The sequence below is a fragment of the Mercenaria mercenaria genome, chromosome 3, assembly GCF_021730395.1.
Source record: "Mercenaria mercenaria strain notata chromosome 3, MADL_Memer_1, whole genome shotgun sequence".
Classification (NCBI taxonomy): domain Eukaryota; kingdom Metazoa; phylum Mollusca; class Bivalvia; order Venerida; family Veneridae; genus Mercenaria; species Mercenaria mercenaria.
This window is the reverse complement of record NC_069363.1, coordinates 39,901,609-39,926,926: the sequence shown is the minus strand read 5'-3', so window position 1 is coordinate 39,926,926 and position 25,318 is coordinate 39,901,609. Positions and strand designations below refer to the sequence as shown.

At 33.8% G+C, this 25,318-nt stretch overlaps 1 protein-coding gene across 2 annotated transcripts; it reads left to right on the top strand.

Annotated features, from left to right (window-relative positions):
* The first annotated feature begins 7,645 nt into the window (after window positions 1-7,645).
* On the top strand, window positions 7,646-24,884 carry LOC123523562 (organic solute transporter subunit alpha-like). Of its 2 annotated transcripts, none has more exons than XM_053538268.1 (7): window positions 7,646-7,866; window positions 8,798-8,961; window positions 11,557-11,630; window positions 11,897-12,058; window positions 13,932-14,043; window positions 17,714-17,963; window positions 22,960-24,884. In XM_053538268.1, the coding sequence occupies exons 1-7, from the start codon at window positions 7,812-7,814 to the stop codon at window positions 22,989-22,991; spliced, it is 849 nt and encodes a 282-aa protein (XP_053394243.1). In that variant the 5' UTR covers window positions 7,646-7,811; the 3' UTR covers window positions 22,992-24,884. The 2 variants fall into 2 exon arrangements, with proteins under 2 accessions (XP_053394243.1, XP_045157160.2); XM_045301225.2 differs by having other exon boundaries at window positions 22,691-24,880.
* The last annotated feature ends 434 nt before the right edge of the window (window positions 24,885-25,318 follow it).

Genomic DNA, 25,318 nt, shown 5'->3' with positions numbered 1-25,318 from the left:
TTTCACTTCAGAACATTTAAGATACAATACCCATTATTTCTGCGAGAAAATTGCTTTCCATAAATATGGCTACGAATAAATGTCATACAAGACATTTTACAGTAACAGCCTGATATTAAACAGCGAATTAACATTTTAAATATATAATCAAGAAAAGGTAATGGTTATTAGAGGAGACAAACGGTTTTATTGCGTATTTATTAAGACCACGTAAAACTGAAGACGAATAATCATCGTTTGATACATAATATGAAACAATGTTTACATTTTTACTAAGCAAATATCCAAAAGCATAAAGTTGGCAAAATTCAGCTGTCGATAAACAATCCTATACGGGGCTCAATTCCGTGTTTCTATATATTCTAAGTGAGTCCGAGAGGTCAGATACTCAGAGACTTCTGATACATTTTCAGACGAAAAGGCATTCCGTCATTTGATACAATGATTCGGTTTCGTTTTATCATGCATTGATATTCAAATGACACTATCAAATATGTCTTCAAATCCCGACCTCAAATTCCAATGTCAAATTTACAGATGTAACAGTTTGCTACAACAGGATTACGGAACTCAGTCGTCTACCCAGGTTATTGTCCATGTTCTAAGGGGCATGTTTGATTTTACTCCCATCTCAAAACTCTGAAAGTTACCATATGGCCTATAATTGTGTAGTGCTGCCTCACGCCTCACTGGAATATCACGTCGTAGACACGTTACATGATACCCCACCCAGTTACATTATACTGACATTGGGCTAACCAGTACTATCCTCTTAATGCTGAGCACCAAGCGAGGAATCTACTTGAACCATTTTCATGTCTTTGGTATGACGCGGCCAGGCAGCGAACCCACGACCTCCCGCACTCGAAATCTACGCTCAACCACTAGGCCATTGAGGCTGTTGCCAAGTGTTTCAGGTCGCTGATTTTGAATCATTTGCCTCCGCACACATGTAGGTTCGAAACGTCCATTAGGGTATAGAATTCTTCAGGAGAGGAAGCCATTAAACTTGCTTTCAGGTAGATAGGTGTTCCTACCCCGGTTCAAAAGATAGAATAGTGGCCGTATCACTTAACTTGTGTCGTTGTGAACCTCCAAAAAGAAAGCAAAAAATACATCACTCGGATCTATAGCTCAAAGATCAACAAGGCTACACATATAAGGTAAATAATTTCATGTCATTATTTCTGTCTGGTCTATAACACAATGAACTGATAAGTAGACAATTTATAGAAACATTGTATTACATTATAGAAAAGTAGTTTTCACCATAAATTAAATGACTTATCTCGTAAATGTCTACATACGATACAGCTTACAAATTCCATTTTATATGTCAATAATCTAATATTTATTCTCATTTTGTTACAATATCTCTTCACAAAAAGTAACTTTTTCCTTGAAAATAAAATGTTTCGTGTGACAAAACATAACATTGATCCCAAACTAGGCTAATTGTGAAAGTTACTTCTCAACGGTATTGATTGTTTTGTAACTAAGAATGGTTCGTCTTAAATAATCCGTCAATGGGTTATTGTTGACGAACATTTGAGTTTAGCTTATTTTGACTTTCTGAATAGTCAGCAGATTTGTATAGAATATATTTAATATTACTGAAAGATGTTCAAAATCTAATAGAGCTTCAGGGTTTGTTTAATCGATCTGATAGCATCCCATTTAGAAAGCATTAAATATTAAAATTGCGCACATTCACCCAGCATTATTTACCTGTTTTGGTATAGATATGCTTGTCGCACTAAATGTGATTATGATTAATTTTATTGAGTCAGATGTTACTTTTAAGAGATTTTGGTGAGATAAAAACAAGTACAAGTAATATAAGTATTGGTGAATTTTTTTGTTTAACAATTCACCACAGTTTCAATCAATTAAACATCTACTAACCTAAATAAATATGAATAAGCCTTACTTATCTGTCAAAAAACTTTTCAAACTCTGTCATGATGGACCGCCTCCAAACGAACAGGACGACACTGAAAAAAGAATAAACATCATACAGTTACAATTATCAAATTATGGTTTAACACATAAATCATATTCGAATATACTGAACAAAGCAATATTAACAATATAACGTTTTTTATTTTCGCGGTGAATAATGTATTTAGATGTTATGAAAACCAGGCGATGCTGTACTAACTTTGCGAAACAGAAGTGTCAGTAATTAACAAACTGATTAATTTTGACAGTATGTATAATAATGCATGGTAGACAAAGTCAACACATCATTGTTTTGTTAATCAGTTGTTGCATTACTTCAGATATAATTCAGTGTCAACACCGTGCCGGCATGCTAATGCAACAGGAAATGTTAATCACTTCATCAAATCCCAAAGCACGTAAATTCGATAGTCGTTTTTATTTCATATGCATAAATGCTTTCTGTAAGATGACTACACTAGGGAGGACAGAAATGTTGGTCATTCTATGCAGTAAGAATATTGGAGACCGTGGCTAATGGTTACTGGGAAATATCCTGGTCTGCAGCAAACCGCACAAGTAGAGAGCCGAAACAAATTCATCAAAGTATAAGCTCAAAGTGGGTAGATAGCAAAACTGTCGTTCTCGGGTTCAATGGAGTGTTAAACACTTAATATGTGAACATGTTTCCATGGAGATGAATTGGGATATTATGAAGCTCTGCTTTAATTACGATTCCTGATGCAGACAGAATAATAAACAGCGCCTGACTATAATGTTCTGAGAGGAACGTGTGGTTTTCCTCTCATCTCAAAACTCCGAAAGTCGCCATATGACCTATAATCGTGTAGTGATGCCTCGCTGAAATATCACACCGTAGACACATGACATGATACATAACCCAGTTACATTAAACTTACACCGAACTGGCCAATACTAGTAATATCATCTTAATGCAAGCGAGGAATATACTAGTACTATTTTTTACGTCTTGGTTTAGCCATTCAAAAACCTGTGAATTATACTTAATAATACTCGTTTTGTCTCTGATGCGATGACTTCTTTATCATTAGTCAGTTCATCTTTGAAAGTAGATAGAGTGCATTTTAAAGTCATTGAAGCTAAATAAAGTTATGAACCGGACACGTGTATGACCTCGACTTTGATGATCTGAGAACCGATTCCATGCATGTACACTACAAAATTGTTATAAACATTTTTTAAATTAATTTAAATAGAATATGGATAACAAAAAAATATTACCTGCACAAAATGTGCTGTATTTTTCAACTTCATTGACCTTTAATAACTTTGACCTTAAGGAAAGGTTGATGGAACGTGTATTCCACTTGCCGCAGCAGGAAGAAAAAATTTGTAATTTTTCATAAACGTATGGAAATACATAAAACAGATAATTATGGAAACGATTCATATAAATTTACAACATTAAAAAATAATAAGCTAAACAATCACATTTATATATTCAATTATATTCAATGAAAACATGTCTGTGGGAGGTGATAGCTAAATGAATACATATTCAGTTATATATAATTAGCATGTACAATGTACTATAATTATCTAAAACTTTCCAAGAAAGAAGGTTGGTTGGTTCAGCCTTAATTAGTACAGGTTTACATAGTGCAAGGAAATTATTCAATAGAAATGAAAATTGCCAATAAATGCAACAACAATCTCAAGCACCTAATTTTTTTTCCTAGATGAAATTAGTGATCCTTCCCTAATTTTAACAAAAACCGATGTCATTTTGACTATCTCTGCTCTGGCAGTTAAGCTTGGATTCAAAATAAAAGAATCAAGTTGGGACAAGAAATGTTGTTTCCAAAAACCAAATGAGAAGAACATGAATTACTGTTTTGATTGAATTGGCCACTGGTATTTGAACATTTTAAACTACTAGAATAAAACATAAAAGTAGCACATGATCAAGTTACTTCCTCTGCTCTTTTGAGGGTGCGGTGCTTACATCTTAACTCTTTAAAATGAGGTAAGGATGGTAAGGATTATTTCTCTGAAATGGGTCTAGCTATGCTTGGTAGCTCTTTAAAAAATAACAGATATAGTGAACACTATTTAGTGGTGTGTGACAATTAACAAAGATTTTGTGCTGGTGCGTTCGTGCGCGCGCATTTTAAATTATTTCCGCAATGGCGCGCTCGCGATGGAATGATGATAGCGCGGAAATAAAATACTACGTTGGTTCCTTATGGCGCGTTGATAGTTTCGTTTTGTTGCTGTAAGCTGTTTTGAGGAAATTAATGTAATATTTTTAATCCTTTTACTGTACTAAACCTTAATTTCAAGAAAATATGATATAGCATGAACATTTTGGCTGAGCAGAGCAGAGCATAATCAAAATGTTTATTCCTGCAGGTAGAAGGGGTTTAAATATTGAGCGAATACATGCTAAATCAAAGGAACAGTTACATGTTATATAAATAACATTTCAAAGACGAAATTGATTAGGAAATTGGTTACATTTTTGTAATAAATTACATAATAAAATTCAGGCTATTTTATGAAAAGATGTCAGCCACTTCATACTTTCTTGCGCAAGCAGACAATTTAAAAGTAAACCCGAATAAACATAAACAAATACAACAAGCGTCATTATTCTATGACAAATATTTTGTGGATGTTTGCAAGACACAACTTTATAACTCAAATTATGATCATAAATCATAGTTTATCAACAGGCCATCCCTTTTGGGCAAAATAATTCGCTATGATGTAAACTTCTATTAGAGGGACTGCGTTTTTATGAGCGTGGTTTTCCCTGTTGAATATTCAGTCTTGCTTTTTTTCCACTTTATTGGAACAGCATGGTTCACGAGTGAGTCAGAAGTAATCCTCGCCGACAATTATTTGAAATAAGTACATGAAGGCAATGTAGATTTCTAGATTAAAATCAATAAAAGTTCTTTTGATTCATGTTTATGCCTTTGTACTTGCTGTAACTAAGAAAATCTTATCTGAATCGTCTGAATTTTAAAGTTCTTCCTAAAAGGAATTTTATTTGAACTAAACTGAACCTTTACTCTGGGAATTCAGAAACTTCAAAGCGGAATAATATTACAATTTTCTTCATTTTTGTAATATCAGAGCTGTATATACACGGTCAGGTAATTATCTAGACATTTTGCGGAAATGAAGAAGAAACTTTTGAAGAATGAAACTTTTTAACATGTGTCAGTGTTTTCTGTCTTTCTTTTGCAGCATTTACTGCAAAATAGGTCCGTCAGATAGAATTGTTTGTTCCTACTTTCTCTTAGGTATTTGGGCAATATTTCGTCACCAGGTACATGAAATATGTCCAGTATTCGTAACATTCCATTACTGTAATAATTACGGACATTTTTACCGTCTTTTATAAATTTAATATTCCAATATGCTTTCAGCTGTAATTTCTGTTTCGCTGGCAGTGTGTTTTCTTGCACACCGCACTGGCGTTTCCAGTGATTTTACCCATGCCGGCAAAACCCATCTGGCACCCCACATGCCAGATGACTCTCGTGCTGTTATGACAACTAGCGATTCATGCTTTGAATATATAATTTTCGAAAAAAGTCAGTTACCTTGATAGTTTCTCTCCGTTCCTTATAGAATATTTCCCGATTCAAAATACGTTATTTTACGGTAAGAACATACCGTTACGCTAAAAACGATAAAACTAAAGGGGAACTTTGTTATTGTGCGTCACTGAAACGTCACGACGTCACTTCTGGTTACGGACGTTAATTTCCCGTGCTTTGTATACATACTCTACTACAAGAAAGAGTGCATTTCTATTTGCTTTTTTTATTTTATTTTTTGTAAAATACGGTATGCAAAAAAATAATCTGTCAGAATAAAATGCTTATATGTATACAATATGCAAGAAAAAATATCGGCCACCTGTGCATCTGTGCACCTGTGGGTATCTCGGCTAGCCAGTGCGCAGGTGCCCTCTGGACGGATATTTCTATCCGATTCGTAAACACATGACAGATATTATTAATCCAGGCCGATGAAATCATCTACCATACATATTTTACAAACTATATTTTTGTTAATAACAAATTGAACACATTGCCCCTGTATGGATGTGACATATCTCAAGAACAACTGTATTCATTACGTTAAAAAAAGAAAACAATAGACATTACCCTAAGATACTTCAAAAGACCATTAAATTTTAGAATGATATATATTGTAACGAAAGGCGCCAGTAGAGCACTAGAGGGGAGGGAGGGTATCATAGACAAAATACACAATAACACATAAACTTGATATGTTGAATATTTATACAAACCTAATTAAATATCAATATTTTATTTTCTAAAATCAGTTCCTGGGCTTCTAAATTTCTCTACCCATGCGATCTTAATTTTGTATATCTTAGAAAAGACTGCTTTTAGCTTGCACGAGGTCTACACTGATTCATGCAATTCATTATAGTTGTTTTACCTAAAACTGATTGTTATATCATCAAGGTTAATTTGTATCTTGCAGTTTTGCATACTTTTGCGTTTGATAAGCCATACAGTGTGTAAGGATATGAAGCCTGTAGCATAGCTACATGTTCAGGCCAAAAGACTCTTTTCTTCCCCTGCATTAAATAATTTCAGAAAGGGGGAGTTTAAGTCAAAATTCACCAGAGTTGCTTTGCTCCTAATTTCTACTATCAATACTATCATCGAACAAGTGTCTGCATTAATATGAACCCTCACTATTAAATTAATCTGGAGTTATGAAGGCGCGATAGTGTGCTGATAAAATTACATAGTTTCATTAACTGATGTGGAATAAATATCAAGATTAATCCTATTCTTTGGAAACCTTGCCCTGATCCTCTGTTTTAACAATGTCTGTTTCCGAATAAAGACATTTTCACTCTATAAACCATTAGACTTATTAAGCAAATAGTAAACAAAACATTAAATTGTTAAAGAAGATAAGAAAAATGGAAGGTGGTCTAAAAGGCATGACGTCTTGTTTTCTACTTCAATTTTGCATAACTCTGCACCACTTTGCGGAAAATTTGTGAATGCAGAATTCTGAGGAATTGGTTGGTGCAAGAGCGTGTTTGGGCGAGAACACTAACGTATTCCGAAGGATTCTGTTGTAACAGGAACTATAAACATGCGGTAACGCGATTTTAGAACAAAAGGTGTAGAAAAAGGAATTAAGATAAGCGTTCATTCCCCGTTCATTCCCTTTCAAACTTAAGTGTAATGCCATTATATCTTTACGTTTAGCCACTGAATGTGGAGAACTTCAAACATCCGAGTTAAGAAAATGGCATTTTAAAGCAGCTCTCGATAATATTTGAAGACTATTTTAGCTGGCTGCTTAACCGTATAAGAACTCCATGGTGTCAAGTCGTTCTGCAAAATGTGTTAATAATTTGTTATTATTAGGTGCAGTCTAACAGTATTACAGTCAGTAACGATTATTACATAAACTGCAAAACATAATAACATAAAAAGTTCAAAAAATAATATCAAAAGATCAGTTACACGACAATATGTAAATTGATATAGCCTGTAAAGTAAAATGTCATAATTGCGTTACAGAAAATGGCTTAAAAGCAATGTAGTTTCTACACAAACAAGTGATGTTTGACGGTGAATTCGAAATACGAACCCAGTTGTTAACTAATTTAGATTTAATATGATATATAATACCTGCGTAGTAAATCGTGTCTTATATATTGTTATTTTGAGTTTATTTTACGTTTATTTTGAATAATGTAGATAGAATAAGAGCATGCAAATCGGATGAAATAAATTCATAAATAATTTTATTTTATTGACACCTTAAATAACGAAGTGAACGTAATTGAAACGACTGCATGAGAAGGGACACAGATGAACATGGACAAGTGTTCAGATGAATTCCCAACAACTGATGTATTTTATAGTGGTAAGTAATATTTATATTGGATATGCGGGTTGAGAAAGTATATTCAGTTCTCTATTGCATATAGAAAACTACATATATACGTACATATGTTGCAATGAATAAAAGACATAAAATGTTGTAACTTCAGTTACGGGTATTCGGAACATGGATGTTTTCCATACTGACGACTGTGCCTTTGTCTCTCGGTCGTAGTGCTATAGCAGGTATGGTTCGTCGTTATCAATTCGGTTCGCAAAAACATCATATTCGGCTTCAAATCATGCAAAAAAGGAGATACATTTACGCGGTTTTTTTTTCTCCCTTTAAAGTAATCTAGACGCCAGTTGAGCGCTGATTTTGTTCACGTGTACGTCAGTTTTTTTTAATCTTTGTACAGTTGAAAACGATAAATTGGATTTAGATGATAAATCTTGTACGGTAAATCGCCAATCGTCGTAAAGAATATCCCTAAGTTTTAAAATAAGTGTTTTCTAAAATACCAGTAAAACTAAAAATATTGTACTTTCAAGGTTTTCTTTTTAAAGTTACTGTACCAGATTTGCTTAAACACGCCAATCTTCTACGTCCTGTCCTCTCAACATCGGGTAGACGCCATTTTCCTCATTGAATAAAATGTAAACGAACAAAATCTGAATGGGGTTAGACTTTCATATAAAGGTATAACATGACATCTTACGAAATGAATACCATAGTACAGGTATCTAAAACATTATAGCTGTCTGGTGTGTTCAATGTATCGTGTCGATTACTTGGCACTGATCTTGAAGAAGTGGTTGACATTCGTGTCCAGTCAGCAAAAAATTGGTATGTTACCGTTGATAGTCTAGCCATTGAAGATTACAAGATCAATGCTAATTCACTGTGATTTATTCTGTCTATAACATGAACATACTTTCACAGTTCTAGTAAATGATTTGTCTTAATATTTTAGAAATATCCGAGGATGTCCCAACCATCGTATCTCTAGCAATAGCAAGCGTGCTGGCAATTTCAAGCATAGCAATCTACGTTGAGGAGTTATTTTTCATCCATAAACATTATCAAACAGGCGACCAACGAGCATGGAAGATTACAGTTCTGCTTGGACTTTACCCGGTAATTTTAATTTATACCCTGCTACGACATGCTCTAAAAAGCCTGTTCTGGTCTGGTCTGCCCTTGTCAAGCGAATTGATTTTGTAGCACTGATAAAATGATCGGCATGTATTTAATCTTAAATACTACTACGATACTATTGTCCGATTTTGACAATGTGCATTAAGGCATATCTGGTGTCAATCATTGACTGAAACACGGGCAAGTTCCCAATAAAATCTAAAGAATGATAAAGCCAGATGACAACCCATGAGAAAAATAGTCATAACTTGGTCCATTTAATTTTATTTGGGATACAGCTTTAAATTATATTCACCAGTTTCACATGCGTAATGCATCGCATAAAAATTAAATAGACAAATAAATTGCTTGAATCATTTTCCTAAACCGTTTTATGTAAACTGCCGAAACTTACAAATTCCATAAGGCCATATACAATACTACCCACAAAAACGAAACATCTTAAATAAATGAGGTGAAATTTGTATGTTTTGTTTCAGTAAATTACTGTTTCTAAATAAAGCCTTCAAATAATTTATGTGTATTGCTGTTTTTGTTGTAAGTCGAATCAATGATGGAATGATGATATTAATGAAGAGAAGTGAGAAAGTATAATTTGTCTACAATAATTAGCACAAAAAGACTTTTAATGAAAATTAATTGAAAACTGATCGCAGGAAGTAGATATTTTGTTGACGTAGGTTTTGGTCGCAATGTTTGGCAGAATGCTAGCAGCTGGCGTGCAGCAAAGAAGCTGTAGATTTTATAAAAACACTATTATCATCTTTTGTTTGTCGCTCAGATAAAAAGGTGAAATTTGGTATTTACCTTTCGAGATATATTGCTCAAAAGAGAAAAAAATATTCCAAAGGGGATTTTATTTCTCAAAAAAAGCAGTTCTTTAACTTTTCGCTGAAATGTTGTAGGTGTCATCGACCGTCATAAAGAGACTTCTTGTGTTGGTGGCTGCCCACTGGAAATGTGGCTTTTCCTGGTGGACTTTTAATGTGGTTATTTTCTTGTTAATTAAATTAAATACAACTCTATCAACATAAATGAAATACAACTCTGTCAACAGAATAGTATTCTGTCACAATGCCATATCAAGACTCTCGAGCTTTTGAATTACGGCAACAATTACTTAATATATAGCTCGTTCCTGTATCGCTTTTGCTTTTTTGTTTTATAAAAGGCTTTATTGCCTTAAAAACTGTGACCGTTTCGGCAAGCCTGAAATGGTTACGGTATAACTTGTTCGTTGCACCCGCTTTCGGCTCATTGATACTCCATTTTGCTTTGTTCTAGTTTTCATTAAGAAATGTGAACAGTTCAGATACTTGTCACAAATGTATATATGATTAATTAAAATTAAGATTGATACTTATATTATGTTTTTAGTTCACCTGTCATGTAGTGGCAAGGTGAGCTTTTGTGATCGCCCGTTGTTCGTCGGCGTCGGCGTCCGTCGTCCGTCCGCAATTTCTTGTGAACACGATAGAGACCACATTTTGCAATCGATTTTAATCAAGCTTACACACAACCTCTATTGACATAATACTTCAGTTTCTTTCGAAAACTGATACGATCACATCATGGGTTCTATAGAGTTATGGCCCCTTAAAGAGCCAAAATTTGCTATTTTGGCTTTTGCAGCCATATGGAGACTTCATTTATAGTTTTATTTAATACAAACTTGCAAAATATCTCTAAAAATAACAGATCTTGGATTCCATGATGAATCCGTCAGATCCAATTATAGGTTCCGGGATTACGACCCTTGACTGACTCTTGAAAGAGCCAAAATTTGTTAATTTTTACCTTATGTACAAAATGGAAGACTGTGACATTTTACATTCGATTTTAACCACACTTACACATACCTTAAATCACAATAAGATCTCGGTTCCTTCAGAAACCTGCTAGATTACTTAGTTGGTTCAAGCGTCACTGCCCTTGAAAGGGGCAAAATTTTCTATTTTTGGCCCTTTCAGTCATATAGATGTTTCATTTATGATTTTATTTGATACAAACTTGCAAAGAATGTTTATCTTGATGATCTCTAGGCCAAGATAGAAACTTGGTCATGTGGGGTGAAAAACTTGGTCACCAGGTTAAATCAAAAGAAAAGCTTGTTAACATCCTAGAGACCAAAATTATGACCCTGTCTTCAAGAAACTCCGTAAGAATATTTATGCTGAAAATTCCTAGCCAATTTTGAGACTGGGTCACCCGCTCAAATCAAAGGAAAAGCTTGTTAACACTCTAGAGGCCACATTTATGACCATATCTTCATGAAACTTGATTAGAATGTTTATCTTGATGATTCCTAGGCCAAGTTGGAAAGTGGGTCATGTGGGGTAAAAAAACTATGTCACCACTCAAATCAAAGGAAAAGCTTGTTACCACTGTAGAGGCCACAATTATGACCCTATCTTCTTGAAACTTGTTCAGAATGTGTATCTTGATGATTCCAAGGCCAAGTGTAACAGGTGAGCGATATAGGGTCATCATGACCCTCTTGTTTTATTATTGAAAACTGATTATAAAACACATATTCGTCACATAAAATCTGTTTTGGTGTGACGTTTTTGACAGGTCATTTGCATAATGTCCCTTATTGCTGTGATGGTTCCTACAAGTTTTACTCTAATGGCTCTAATAACGGCATGGTAAGTGTAGTGTTAAATGTAATACATCATTTTTACCTATCGAATATGCTATTTTTGATGACTATTGTTCACGGAATATTAGTTTTAAATGAAAGCGTGAACGTTGACATTTTTATTGTAATTTTGGTTATCGTAAAGTGTTTTGAGGCTGTTCACATTATTTTCCATTTTATTGGCAGCATAAAAATGAGATAGCACCTGAATTTAAGTTTGAATTACATTCACTTGTTACAATATGTAAAATCTGCCATATATTTTTATTTCAGCTACATATCGTTTTGTATATATATCTTTATCATGATGACGATTGAATGTTATGGAGGACCAGACAAGATGATTGAAACATTAGCAAACGACAAGGTGGCTCTTGCTACTCCGCCATGCTGCTGTTTCCTATTCTGTATACTAAAGCCTATTAAATTAACACGGTCAGTGTGACTAAAGTGCACTTTATACAGTATTTGTAAAGTAGACTGGGCCAACAACTACCCGCTGCATAGGTTTTGCTTATGTTGTTGCTTATGTTGTTGCTAAAATCCAGAACGCTTATACGGTTGATGTGTACACTTTGCACAAGAGCCTATCAAACTTTAAAGTTGGAATGCATAAGCTTTGAAATATAAGTAATCTCCATAGCGATTAAATCTGTTAACAAGAGATTACTTTATGTTCTAGTTTCCTTGTGTTGTTCAGAAGACAGTAGCCTAATGGGGGCTTATTTATATTTCCTTTACTATTTCATTGCAGTAAAGTATTGCAAGTCAGTATGGCGCACTGGAAGTATTTCGCACCTTAAATAGTAGATAAGCTTCAGGAATCAAATAAGCTTTTATGCTTACAGGACACAGTTATATTAAGTCCACAGTTCATGTCAGTTGTAAATTGGTACGTAGTGTATTTATTTTCAGGTACCTTTATACTTTGTCACGTAAGACGTTAAGGAATTCATTAGAAACATGAATTACAATGTATTTGTGTTTCAGTTGTCATTTCAGTAGCATTTCAAAATGTTTTAAAATTACTCAGAGAGTAGAAGACTCAATTTCAGTAGTCTGCTGTTATGTGTTGGTAAATTGTGCGGAGTTCGCATTAGTTGTCGTCGTTTTGGGAAGTTGTAATTCTTAGTGGTGTGATGGTAGTTGCCCAAGAGCAGAGAAATTTAAAGATTTTAAAACACAACTATTAAGAAAACATTATTATTTCTCTTGTTAAGGTCGCTCGCTACAGTTTCGTAATTTTTTTTCTAAATAATAGATTTTGATGAAATGTTTGGTATTAAAAGATCATGTTATGATGTATTGAAAATTGAAATAAAAATACTAGGTCACCAGCTATGTTTTAGTTTAATTTGTCCCTAGATATGGTGCTATTTTTAACATTTTTCAAAATTTCTATAATCCTAAAATATATTTCAGTAAAGTACAATAATCAGCATAAATTTGATATTTAAGCATTTTTTTAACGGAAAACAATATATCTTTCTGAAACATGCTCAGAGAAATCAAAAGAAAATGATTTAGTAAAGAAAGGAATACTTGCTCAGCAGACCCAAGGGCTATTTTTGCATATTTTTGTCAATTTTAAGTTGGTACTTCTGCTATTTTATCACGTTTCACATAATAGAATTTAATCAAACTCTGCACATACCTTTGGTTATGTCTACCTAATCTAAAACAAAAAGAAAATTGATATGTCACCATATTAGATTTCGCTTAAATCAAATTACAACGAGGTAGGGTGTGGCGGGCATTTATACAACGCAAGTTGGTACGAAATACTCTTTCAGTGTTTCTGAAGCATTTTGATGTCATAGAACGATGAAAGTTTCCGCCTTTCTCCGAACAAAACCTATAATTTACGAATACGGATGTACGGTATGGGTACGGTACGGGATTAAAAACAGCTGTGACTCAATGCAGAGTTGGAGCGCCGGTATAAATTACAGACTCCAGTATATGTCGGATTGAAGCAATTTGAACTAAAAGTACTTTAAATGTATATATTTTGTAACCATGGTGATGCTTACCCAAATCTTTAGTCAGTATATTATACATATTGTACATTAAATGCATGCGAACATACAATAATTTGCGAATTTTTGCCGTACGCGACATTAGATAATCTCTTCCGGGCATGCGCAGAAGACCGCTCCAACTCTGCAGTGAGCTACATCGGTTAGAAACACAACCAAATTGGCACGGTGTTGGGGTAAATATCGACCCGTCCAGAAAAACTGTAGCGAGCGCCTTTAAATTTAATATATTGATGTTTGAAATGCTTTCAAAACTTGTTTCCTTTCAGCAAGTCATTAAAGATGTTTGAAGTACTCGCCATGCAGGTGATGGTTGTTCGCCCTGTAGTGTTGTTCATTGCTGCTGTATTGTGGACCGATGGGAGATATAATGTTAAAGTTGTAAGTGATGTATAATTATAAACTGTCATTTCAGTCAGTCTTTTTCAGCGTCCTGTCATTTTTATGGATGATATTTGTTGTTTGTTTATTTCAGTGAAAGATAAAAATTATAGCTTTCACCTACTGTACACAAGATGCAATATTTCCACGCGAAGGATAGTTACGATTTAAAATATAATATGATTAATATCTTGTGTTATATGTTGATTTTACATGTAAAACAATCAAATGCTCCCTTTCAATGCTTCTATTATAATCATACGTATTTTACTCGCACATGTGCTTCGGACAATGACATATACAAAACCATGTAGAGAAAAGTTACATAATTCTATGAGTTTTTAGCTTACCTGTCACATAGTGACAGGTAGAGTTTTTGTGATCGCCCTTTGTCCGTCCGTTCAATTTCCTTGTGAATACGATGGAGACCACATTTTGTATTTGATTTTAATCAAACTTGCACACATCTTGTATGGGCATGGTATTTCGATTCCTTTCGAAACCTGGCCAGATCTCATCATTGGTTCCAGAGTTATAGCCCCTTAAAGGGCCAGAGTTTGCCATTTTTGGCTTGTGAACACGATAGAGACCACATTTTGTGATCAGCTTTAAAAAGACTTGCACACAAGTTGTATTGGCATAATATCTCGGTTCCTGTCGAAAACTGGCTAGATTCCGTCATAGGTTGCAAAGTTATGGCCCCTTAAAGGGCATATATTTGCCATTTTTGGCTTGTGAACACGATAGAGACCACATTTTGTAATCAGCTTTAAAAAGACTTGCACACAAGTTGTATTGGCATAATGTCTCGGTTCCTTTCAAAAACTGTCCAGATCCCATCATGGGTTCTAGATTTATGGCCCCTTAAAGGGCCAAAATTTGCTATTTTTGGCTTGGGAACAGGATAGAGACCACATTTTGCAATCAACTTTAAACAAACTTCCACACAACTTGAATTGGCATTATATCTTGGTTCCTTTCGAAAACTGGCCAGATCCTATCATAGTCTGCAGAGTTATGGCCCTTTAAAGGGCTGCTATTGCTATTTTGGCTTTTGAAGCCATATAGGGACATCATTTACGGTTTGATTTGATACAAACTGCAAAATATCTTCAACAACAATAAATCTTGGATTTCATAATACTACTGTCAGATCCAATCATAAGTTCCGGAGTTACGGCCCCTGATTTACCCCTGAAAGAGCCAAAATTTGATCATTTTTACCTTGTGAATACAATAGAAGTGACATTTTATATTTGATTTTAACCCCACTTACACACAACTTAAGTCACAATAAGATCTCGGTTCCTTTCGAAAACCGGCTAGATTCCGTCATGGGTTCTAGAGTTGCTGTCCCTGAAAGGAGCAAAATTTTCTATTTTGGCCCTTTCAGCCATATAGAGGTTTCATTTATACTTTGATTTAATACAAACTTGCATAGAATGATTATCTTGATGATCTCTAGGCCTGGATCGAAACTTGATCATGTCGGGTCAAAAACTAGGTCATCGGGTCAAATCAAAGGAAAAGCTTGTTAACAACCTAGAGGCCACATTTATGACCCTATCTTCTTGACACTTGGTAAAAATGTTTATCTTGATGATTTCTAGGCCAAGTTTGAAACTTGGTCATATGGGGTCAGAAACTAGGTCATCAAGTCAAATCAACTCTTTTTCATTTGATATGCATGAAACTTGGTCAGAATGTTTGTCTGCATGAAATATAGCACGAATTTTATCTGGGTCATGTGGGGTCAAAAACTAGGTCACCAGATCAAATCAAAGAATAAGCTTGTTTACAGCCTAGGGGTGGGGGGACATTTTTGATTCTATCTTCATAACATTTGGTCAGAATGTTTGTTATCATGAAGTCTTGGATGATTTCAAATCTATGTCACGTGGGGTCAAAAACTAGGTCACTAGGTCAAATCATAAGAAAAGCTTGTATACGCTCAAGAGGCCACTTTGTTGCTCCAATCTTCCCGAAACTTTGTCAGAATGTTTTTCATGAAATTTTGGACAAGTTCGCATCTGGGTTAGGTAAAAAACTAGGTAACTTGGTCAAATCAAAGAAAATGCTTCTTTACACTCAAGAGGCCACGTTTTTTGGTCCAGTCTTAATCAAAATTGGTCAGAAAATTTGTCTCCATGAAATCACTAGGTAAAACATGTTTACACTGTTATGGCGTGTTACACAGGTGAGCGAACTAGGGCCATCTTGTCCCTCTTGTTTGTCTTTTACATAATCATTGGTTGGAATGTATACCTATATGTTTTGTTGCTAATTATATTTATACTGGTGTATGTTTATGCACGAATTTACGACTATAACAATCAAAACAGTAAATTAAAGTGAAAGGTCACGTAGGCATTGTAACTGAAAATACAAACTTCAAGTAGGAACTATCTATATTAAATATATCTGTAGTTAACTGCATCAAAATATAACGACTGAAAAAATATTAAAATATCATTTCCTGAAAAAGAGTTATTTAAGCTGAAAAATGATCCTGGATGAAATATTTGGAAAAAATGGAGACAACACTGCAAAGACTTTATGATAGGCTTAGGTGACTATTGACCTAGAACCTCATGCAAACTATGCACTTTTTACCTCTAATCATGAAAAAAGCATGCATACTTGCCACATGGATTTGCAACCTGAATACAAAACTATGTAAAGATCAAATAATTAATTGCCCTGGGGAAAGTAGGACATTTTTTGTCGTGAAATTTGTCAACATACAGACGATTTTTTTAAAAAGTCAAAACCCTCAGAATTTCACAAGGTGAAATATGTTGAAAAGGCTACTGCTGGAAAGAGAACAATCTCAACTACCTATACATATGCGTCAAAGTATGGGAAAACTATCTAGAAATATGAGAAAATCGGAAAAATCAATTTCAAGACTGTTAGATGTATAACTGTGTAATCATACATAGCATTTATCATAGAAAGGTTACTTTTCCTTTGCACTGATATAACATGGGCAGGATTAGGATTAAACAACGGTGTTCACACAACAATTTCACTATATAAACGGATTGTTTCCCTTGTGTAAAAAAGGCTTAGGGTAAGTCTCTACCTTTAAGGTGTCAGGTACTTTCATTTGTAAGAAACTGAAAAAAATGTAAACTTCAGTGGAAACATGAAATATAATGGAAATGTGTTTATTTCACAAGTAATGTCAAAATGACATTCACTTCCACACATTTCCACTCGTGGTTATGCACACTAGAAAACTTCAATCTTGTGATCACTCAGAAAAATATCTCTATCTTACATTGAAAGAAACAAATGTCCGTTCAAGTGTTATTCTGTGAAAATTATAAAATGAAACTTCCACTGTTTGAAATAATATGATCAATTAATATTTCAGTTCACAACTGAAAAAAGTAAAAAAGTGGTTGTAATTGTTTATACTCATCCTTGCAGCTTTCTTTTCTGCACTGTTTACTATTCAGTCAGTCAATTTTCTGTGAACTCCCTTTGAATAAGTGGTACTGTCCAAATTGAATGATGGAGCAGTCCATTTTAGAAATTTAGCAGGGTAAAGGTTAATAGCTGTACAATTTTATCTATCTTATTATTTTGCACATAAATGCATACACAATGGTCTGTAGCACCTATGGCTGTTATTTTACTTACGATCAGTGAATTTGTTTTCCAGAGCGTTGACGAACCGTATGTTTATATCACCGTTGTTTCCACTATCAGCACGTTGTTGTCAATGTATGGCCTGATTGTGATATTCGGGGCGTCTCGGCTGCACCTAAAACACTATCATCTGACACTGAAGTTCATATCACTACAAGTAGTTATAATTCTCGTCGAATTACAGCGACTTGTTTTTAGCATACTCGCAGAGAGAGATATCCCAGAATGCATTGGCTCGCGAGGGTCTCGGGTCAGAGGTGAAAGTAAGTAAATTCTCTCCATGGCTGTAATGATATCATTATAAACTTAAATGAGTGTAAAATAAACCTTGCAAGAAAATGCATGCATAGGACCGGGGTTTTCTTTATTTTCCTTTACCTACGGGTGGGGAGGTCAACAAAATGTGCGAGTGGGGTGGGGCTATCGTCAAATTGATCGATTGTTTCACCTTTTCAATAAGAGAAATAACGTTTGTTTGTCCTGTCTATAGTTGCGAGTTTTATATTTATAGTCAAAATTCAATGTCGAGGATTTGTTTCTACCTTTATAATAGAAGCAAATTAACTATGTCTTTCTTATGTCTATTAGTGGAGTTTTTATTAAGTTATCAAATTGAAGTATGTTTTAAAACAAACAATGTTAGCGATGAGGGTCAATTTTATGTTTTGCCTTCAAAAGCTTTAATGTTATAAAATTCACGGGGCCCAGTCCAACAATCCTCCAGCTACCTATTCTTTCAGTGTCCCTATTACTATGGTCAGGGTAAGATAAATGTTACTTCTGAAATCTAAAAGGTAGTACAAAGCTTTGTCAAAGTATAAAAAGCTGTACTTAAAAAAAAGCAAATAATTTTTTTTGTTCTTTGTTTATTTTACTTACTGATTGAAAAATACTTGTGGTAAAATTTGTTATACGCCGCTCATATAACGGCATAACTGTACAAAACATTGGTAATTCTATCAAAATTGTTCTGAATTAGGACTGTACTCGCTATAGAAATATTAGTGACATACGCTAATCGTCTTAATGTTCATGACGTTACATTTAGTTGCATAAAGTTTTGAACAAATACGAGGAGAGTTTTACAGCCGCAATATGGCACTTAAGACTGTTGTGATAGTTGATAAATCTGTAAGAAAGTTTTTGGGATCAAACCAAACTAGATTCCCCTCAATGCTCGCTTAAGATCCTTTTTAACAAAATAATCATTAAATATGTAAGTAAGAGTATATTAGGTAACAATTGATGATTAATTATATTATGTTAGATTAGTAATGTATTGTTGCAATTATATATTACATATAATATTTAAAACACATACATTATGCAAGGGTTTAAATGTATTTATCTTTTTCACTTGCCCACGGCTCTTGAACAGTTTTATCCACCTGTATTAAAATGTTGGTCCTGTTACACAGAATAAGTAATGTTCAGTTCTCATGTAAGTTTTTTGTCTATAAACATAATTGAACAGTTGCTGAGGGCTTTTAAGTAACTCCATCTGAATAAGTGACTTTCATTGTGTGTGAAATTGTAACAAAAGCTTTCAAATGCAGCTGTTCAGATACAAAAATGCTCAGTTTGCAAGATCGAAGTAAAAGTAGCTGTATAAAAGTTAATAATATAATTGTTGGAAATAAACAAAGAAGTATTTTACTGTATTTTTCCAATTTTTGTTGATTAGATTTATAAAATCCTTTCAAATACTTTATTAAAATTCATGAATGGCAAAAGTTAGTTCAAAGTATCAATTAGTGCATAGGAGAATTGTCTTACCGAATAGAACTAAACTTAGTACAAAATCTGTTTTCAAATCTGACCACCTCATGTATTAAAACAAAAATAAATCTATACATATTGCTATTTTCAGCATACATAAAAGTAGTGCAATGTGCGGACAATGATTTTTCTATGTATGGTGTACCAAACTGCCTAAAATTGTAAGAGAAGTCTCAGACTTAATGTGAACAAGATTTGCAACGATCCAAAATTCTTTTCAAGGATTGTGCAAGTATAAGAAAATTTTAATTTACTATTGTGGACTTTATGTACTAACGCGCTGCTTATCTCACGGAAAATTTTGTGGAAATGGAATTTTCGGCACTTCCTGCGCTAACTACCGAAATTACTTAACGTAACTTTCTCACACATACGTGATTGTATATTTATAAGTTATAAAAACAATCGAAATATTTGCGTTATCACGATATATGCAAATATTTTAGACAATCTTAAAACATTTGGGCACAGTATTACCGGATACTGGTCGGGGACAAGTTCGATGTGTATAATGATTCCTTAGAGGTTTCATACGTCGTAAACTTGCCAATTTTGATCTTTCGACTTTTTATACAATATGAGAATTTATGCAGCATGTAATAAATCGCAGAAAAAAATGTGCAACAAAATATGTTAGAAGGTATTATAATTTGTATACAATTGTAGATAACCTGATGATTTGTCACACTTTCATAGATTTAAACAAATATTCTTGCATAAAAACTACTTTTTTCACTGGATCCGCCCATGTATTAACGGGAGAAAAATCGTGTGCAAACAAGGCAATTCACATGCTGTTAATACTCGATTTTTATTTTTAAAAATGCTTACCCAGGGACGTATATGTAATTCTGCGCAGATTGACATCTAGTATCTACGTCTTTTTTCTTTCATAAAAACCTCTACTTGAAGCATTAAATATGCAATCTAAACCATAGAATGATTTACTGTATCAGTAAATTGAGTAACTAACGAATACGCTAAACTCCCATTTTAACTCTGCGTCAATTCAGATTTTGTAGACAACCGTGAATTTTAAAGAACTGCGTGTTTACCTGTACGATTCTTTGTTTTTAGGTATTATATTTATGATTTTGATATGTGTCAATCAGTATGTTTTTATTTAATTTCTTGAAGAAATTATATAAACAGCTTGGAAACATGACACTACGTTCATACTCATCCGTACTCCAATATAACTCGAATGTAAAGTTATTATTCTTGAAGTTGTGATCGAGTCCGCCAAATTGTAAACTGATATGAAAAATTATCGGTAATTTTATATTGTAATAATGAGAGATAAAAAAATCGCTTAAAAACCTTCAGGATGTGCTTTTGATAGTGATGTTTATTTCTGAGCCCTGGATACGGATATTTAAAACATGTTTACCGGTTCCGAGAACAACTGGAATGGTAAGTAAAAAATGTACCGGAATCGTCAAGTCATCACATATGAAAACAATACATAAATCGTCGTGAAATATATTTTTATGCAAGAATAGCGACCTTCGGTCTCGGTCACAAACAATCCCGCGGGCTTCTGCAGACGTTACTACACACACAAAAAAGCGTGTATTATCCCTACAATAAATGTATATTGAAATTCCGGCATAGAAATGGACACTGACTTTACATTAGTGGTCACTGCGGTGTTGACAGCGGAAGCAGCGGTCCAGTACTAAGACTGTCTACAAAACCAAGGATAACGAGTTCTTTATCTGAAAATTACGAACATTGGGATCAGTGTTCAGTATACACCTGAAAATAATAGACTTGCTATTTGCCGAGTGCACACTTGTTTTCTATCATCGTTAATATAAAGTAAACTAGTAAATATTCGAACATATGCATGATCTCATAAACACTTCTTTATTGTATGTTCTCTGAAATTAACAAATAACTGGCTCAGCTGAGACACCATACTTTAAAGTAAATTCAGTTTATTCACCACGAGGTTCAAAATGCACGGGAGTCTCGTGATAGTACATGCCTTTATTTCACATGGTTGAAGTGTAAACAAATAGTTAAATTTGCTTCGTTTTATTTCTCACGGAAAAGATCGGACGTTTTTATTTTTATATTGGAATAATCATAGAACATATATGCATTTAAAGTTGAAAGTTGATTGTTTTATACAGGACGTAAAACTGAAACAAGTAAGCACTTTTATTTTTCCAGCAATGTTCCTCAGGTGAACTTTGACATTGTTTACAAAGAGAAATCAGTTTTGTCTCATCTTGAAATGCGTTGTTCGGCTGAAACGTAAAGTTCCCGGAAAAGTTCTAAAATGGCTTATTTGGAGGATTTTTGTTTTATTTATAAATTCAACACAATGTGCAATATTTCCAGTTTTTGAAAATGATTGAAATCGAACTTGTTTTTAGAAAAAGTCCGGATCTTTCATCAATATTTTGTCAGCGGATGCTTACAAATTTTAAGTGAAACGGCTTTCTTGTCCAAAAGAGGTGTGTAAAGCGAAAAACTATCATTACACATTGCGTTTATTCTTTAAATGTAAAGGATCGGTAACAAATTAAGGAGATCGGATAGTGCAAAACTATACTAAATGGATATCTCTAACCATTGATAAGGAGGCATATATATTTCAGTAAGGAAATCTGAGGTAAAAGAACAATCATATATTTTATTTCTTGAAATAAACATGGCGGCGAAATATTTTAGAAAAACTGTGCACGTGTTTTGCGCATTAGAATGTTTAACGACATTTTCTTGAGAAAATAGCGCTCGTGTGCACTATTTTGGCATTTCTTTGATCTGAAAATAAATATTTTATAGCAATTTAGGATGCATACGATAGTAAAATTTTGCACCAAAAATGTTCACTCATTTTCTTCCAAAGCACTGTGGATATAGGGTTCAACGTAACTTTCATACTCGCAATTTTACCTACAGATATATCTTTTCAAGTTTTATCATATATTTTTGTGTCCTTGCATTTAGAAAGCTGTTTCGAGGATTCTGATTTTTCACATGAATTTCTAATTTCAATTTGCGGAAGTACCTTAAGGTATTTATGATACATCTTAACTATTTGCATAAGCCAGATTGTAAATGATTAATTCGGAAACCTATAATCTCTTTCTTGTGCTGCATGTTCACGGTCAACAACAGCTATTATGTAAGAACTAAATATATCATTCTCTAGAGTTGACAAATTTATAAGTATAATTTGATTATTCTACACGAACAGGTCTGTATAATGCATTGCTGGTTGTGGAGACGTTCATCATGTGTCTCTTGGCTAGAAAAGGTTACAGAACGCAATCTTCAGACAGTGACGAAAAACTTGAAAATATATTTGTCGCCACCATCAACACTGAAACACATGATGCAAGAGCAAACCAAATTTTGTGAAAATTATGCATCAAGTAAAAATATTTTATATATTATACTGCATATTGTTGCTACCCTTTTCTTACTGTATGCATTATTATTTGTCTTGTAATTCGCTTTTACAAGGTGCTTTACATATAGCAGACGCAGCCACATAGGGCGCGAAATTCATCCTCTACTAGTACAGATACAGAGCGATCTGACCAGAGGGACAGAGTGAGATAAAGCCAGAGAGAATGTTTTAGATACAGACGTGTCCGGCCTAATGATATGCAGATGTTATAACACTCAGATGATACCATGGCAACGAACTTCAAATGTCTGTAAAATGAAAATCTCTAACTCTGCCTTGAATAAATCTCGAACTATCTCCCTTTTATACCTTTCAACGATTTACCTGACCTCCAGAAAGGAACTTGAAAACTAATCACAGAAACAGATATCAATGAATGAAAGAGCAAATCACTGGAACTGTATCTGGATCATTATTCTAACTATCCAGCAGTGTAATTAGGTCTGGAAAATTTCAATTTATTTTCTGTTTTGCGCTTCATTTTTGTCCGGGCAACAACCAGTAAAACTTGAGAGATGCAGAATGTGTTGAGCACCAGAAAAAACTTATATAATACACAATCATCGTTAATTTAATACTTTTTAACAATATTATATGTACAGCATAAGTCTTAATCTCATCACATGTTCTCTTGTAAGAATGTTTTCTAGAATATGCCTTGTTGCAATAAAAATTTAAAAGTGTATTCTTTGATTTAGTAAATAATTGCCCTTCCGTGGAAATATTGAAACTATTTTCTTCACATTACAACAATCATTACAAAGGAGACCAAACATATTAATGACTTGATAAGAAATAGATGACGTATGACAGTTTCAATCCATAAAATATGTTTGTGCTAAAATGATTTAGTAGTATCATTATCAATTTATCAATGAAAAGTTTGTCTGTTGAAGTACTTTTCCTAGTTATGTTTAATGGATATTTCAAAATGATTGATCTATATCAGGCTAGGCAAGTCTGGGAAGCATTTTGCATAAAACGGCTCACCGCAAGTCTGGTATGCTTTCTACGTTTATGATAACATCCATATTCTTTATATACATCATAAAGCTTTCACACAGCGGTCTTAGATTTATATGTTTTAAATACAAAATTGTTAGAATTAATTAATTTATATAATATAATTTCAAATGTCTTACTGTATACTACTTGGTTACGTTTTGTGCTATCAGTTTGTTAAAGGTAATGTTGTTATCATTGTTGTTGTTGTTGTTTTTATTGTTATAAGTTAATATATTCTTATAGTACATGGCTGTATTCTATTGTTTCTCTGATTGGCTGAAAACGGTTCGAAAAGTAATGAGTACATATCATATCAACTTATCTTGGGTTATGAATAGTACGAAAATAAAAATAGATCGAAGTAGGTGCTTCGGCTCGGTGAATATCAATCTATGAAAAAGTCGATAATTTTATACAATTAACGGTGTAGTATTTTCGATGATGTTCTTTACTCTTATTCTAATTTTTGTTCCAATCTGAAACTGCAAACACAAAGAGCGATAACAAATGACTACGTTCATGCTAGTTCAAACACAAGGTCTCTAAAAGGCCACTGATACTCTAACATTTATTTTCAAGCCGATCTCAAAATATTGACAAGACCACTCGATGATAAGGTCTTTGAGAAGAGCAGACTGGAAACACAAGTGGGTAGGGTGATTATCTGAATTGTTTCAAAATGATAGAAAATAGATGAACGTTTTGTATATAAATAAATAAAGAGGCACAAGTTAATTGTTGAGTTTTATTCGGAAAATAGGAATTTAAGAAAGCGATAAATTCACATATTTGGTTCTGTTATTTGCTTTTTGCAATACTGCATTACAAACGGAAACCAAAATATTTGCACAATGTAGTATCATTATATGATTATTTCTTTTTTCATCTGTTTTTCAATAATACGATGCTGAAGTTTAGAAAAAAATGCATTTTGACTTTTTAACACTATTTCTGTGTGAAAGTTTGAGAATGGAGTCCTCTGAATTTGGACAGGGTATTTGCTATGTAAAGTTGCATCATTATAGTTGTTTTCTGATGCAATATTGGCTGTTATAGTCATTATCTGGATTAGATTTGAATGAGTATTTCAGAAAAGAAACCAGAATCCGCGGTTCATCGCCAGTCAAGTAGGCTTTTATTCTTTTAATCGCACACTAGGTTTCAACCAAGCTAAAATTAGGGATGCTTTGAAAACAACTTCCAAACGATTACCCGGTTAACAAAATTAAATGTACATTTAAGTTTATTCCATACCGCTAAAACTGTAAATCAGTTTGTTTTTGTTGGCTACTGCCACCAGTGTCAAAATGTGTACTAAATTTGAGATATCTGCCAGTTCTTAAGACCATCCTAACAACACTGAAAATAGTTCAAGGCTTTCCAGAAAATTCAACTATTTTCGCATTG

Bases quoted from the DNA above. Each gene is read 5' to 3' on its own strand.
- LOC123523562 (XM_045301225.2), top strand. From the start codon at position 7,812: ATGAACATGGACAAGTGTTCAGATGAATTCCCAACAACTGATGTATTT. The intron at 7,867-8,797 runs GTAAGTAATATT...TTAATATTTTAG, and splicing joins AACTGATGTATTTTATAGTG to AAATATCCGAGGATGTCCCA. The intron at 14,044-17,713 runs GTAAGTGATGTA...TTTGTTTTCCAG, and splicing joins GGAGATATAATGTTAAAGTT to AGCGTTGACGAACCGTATGT.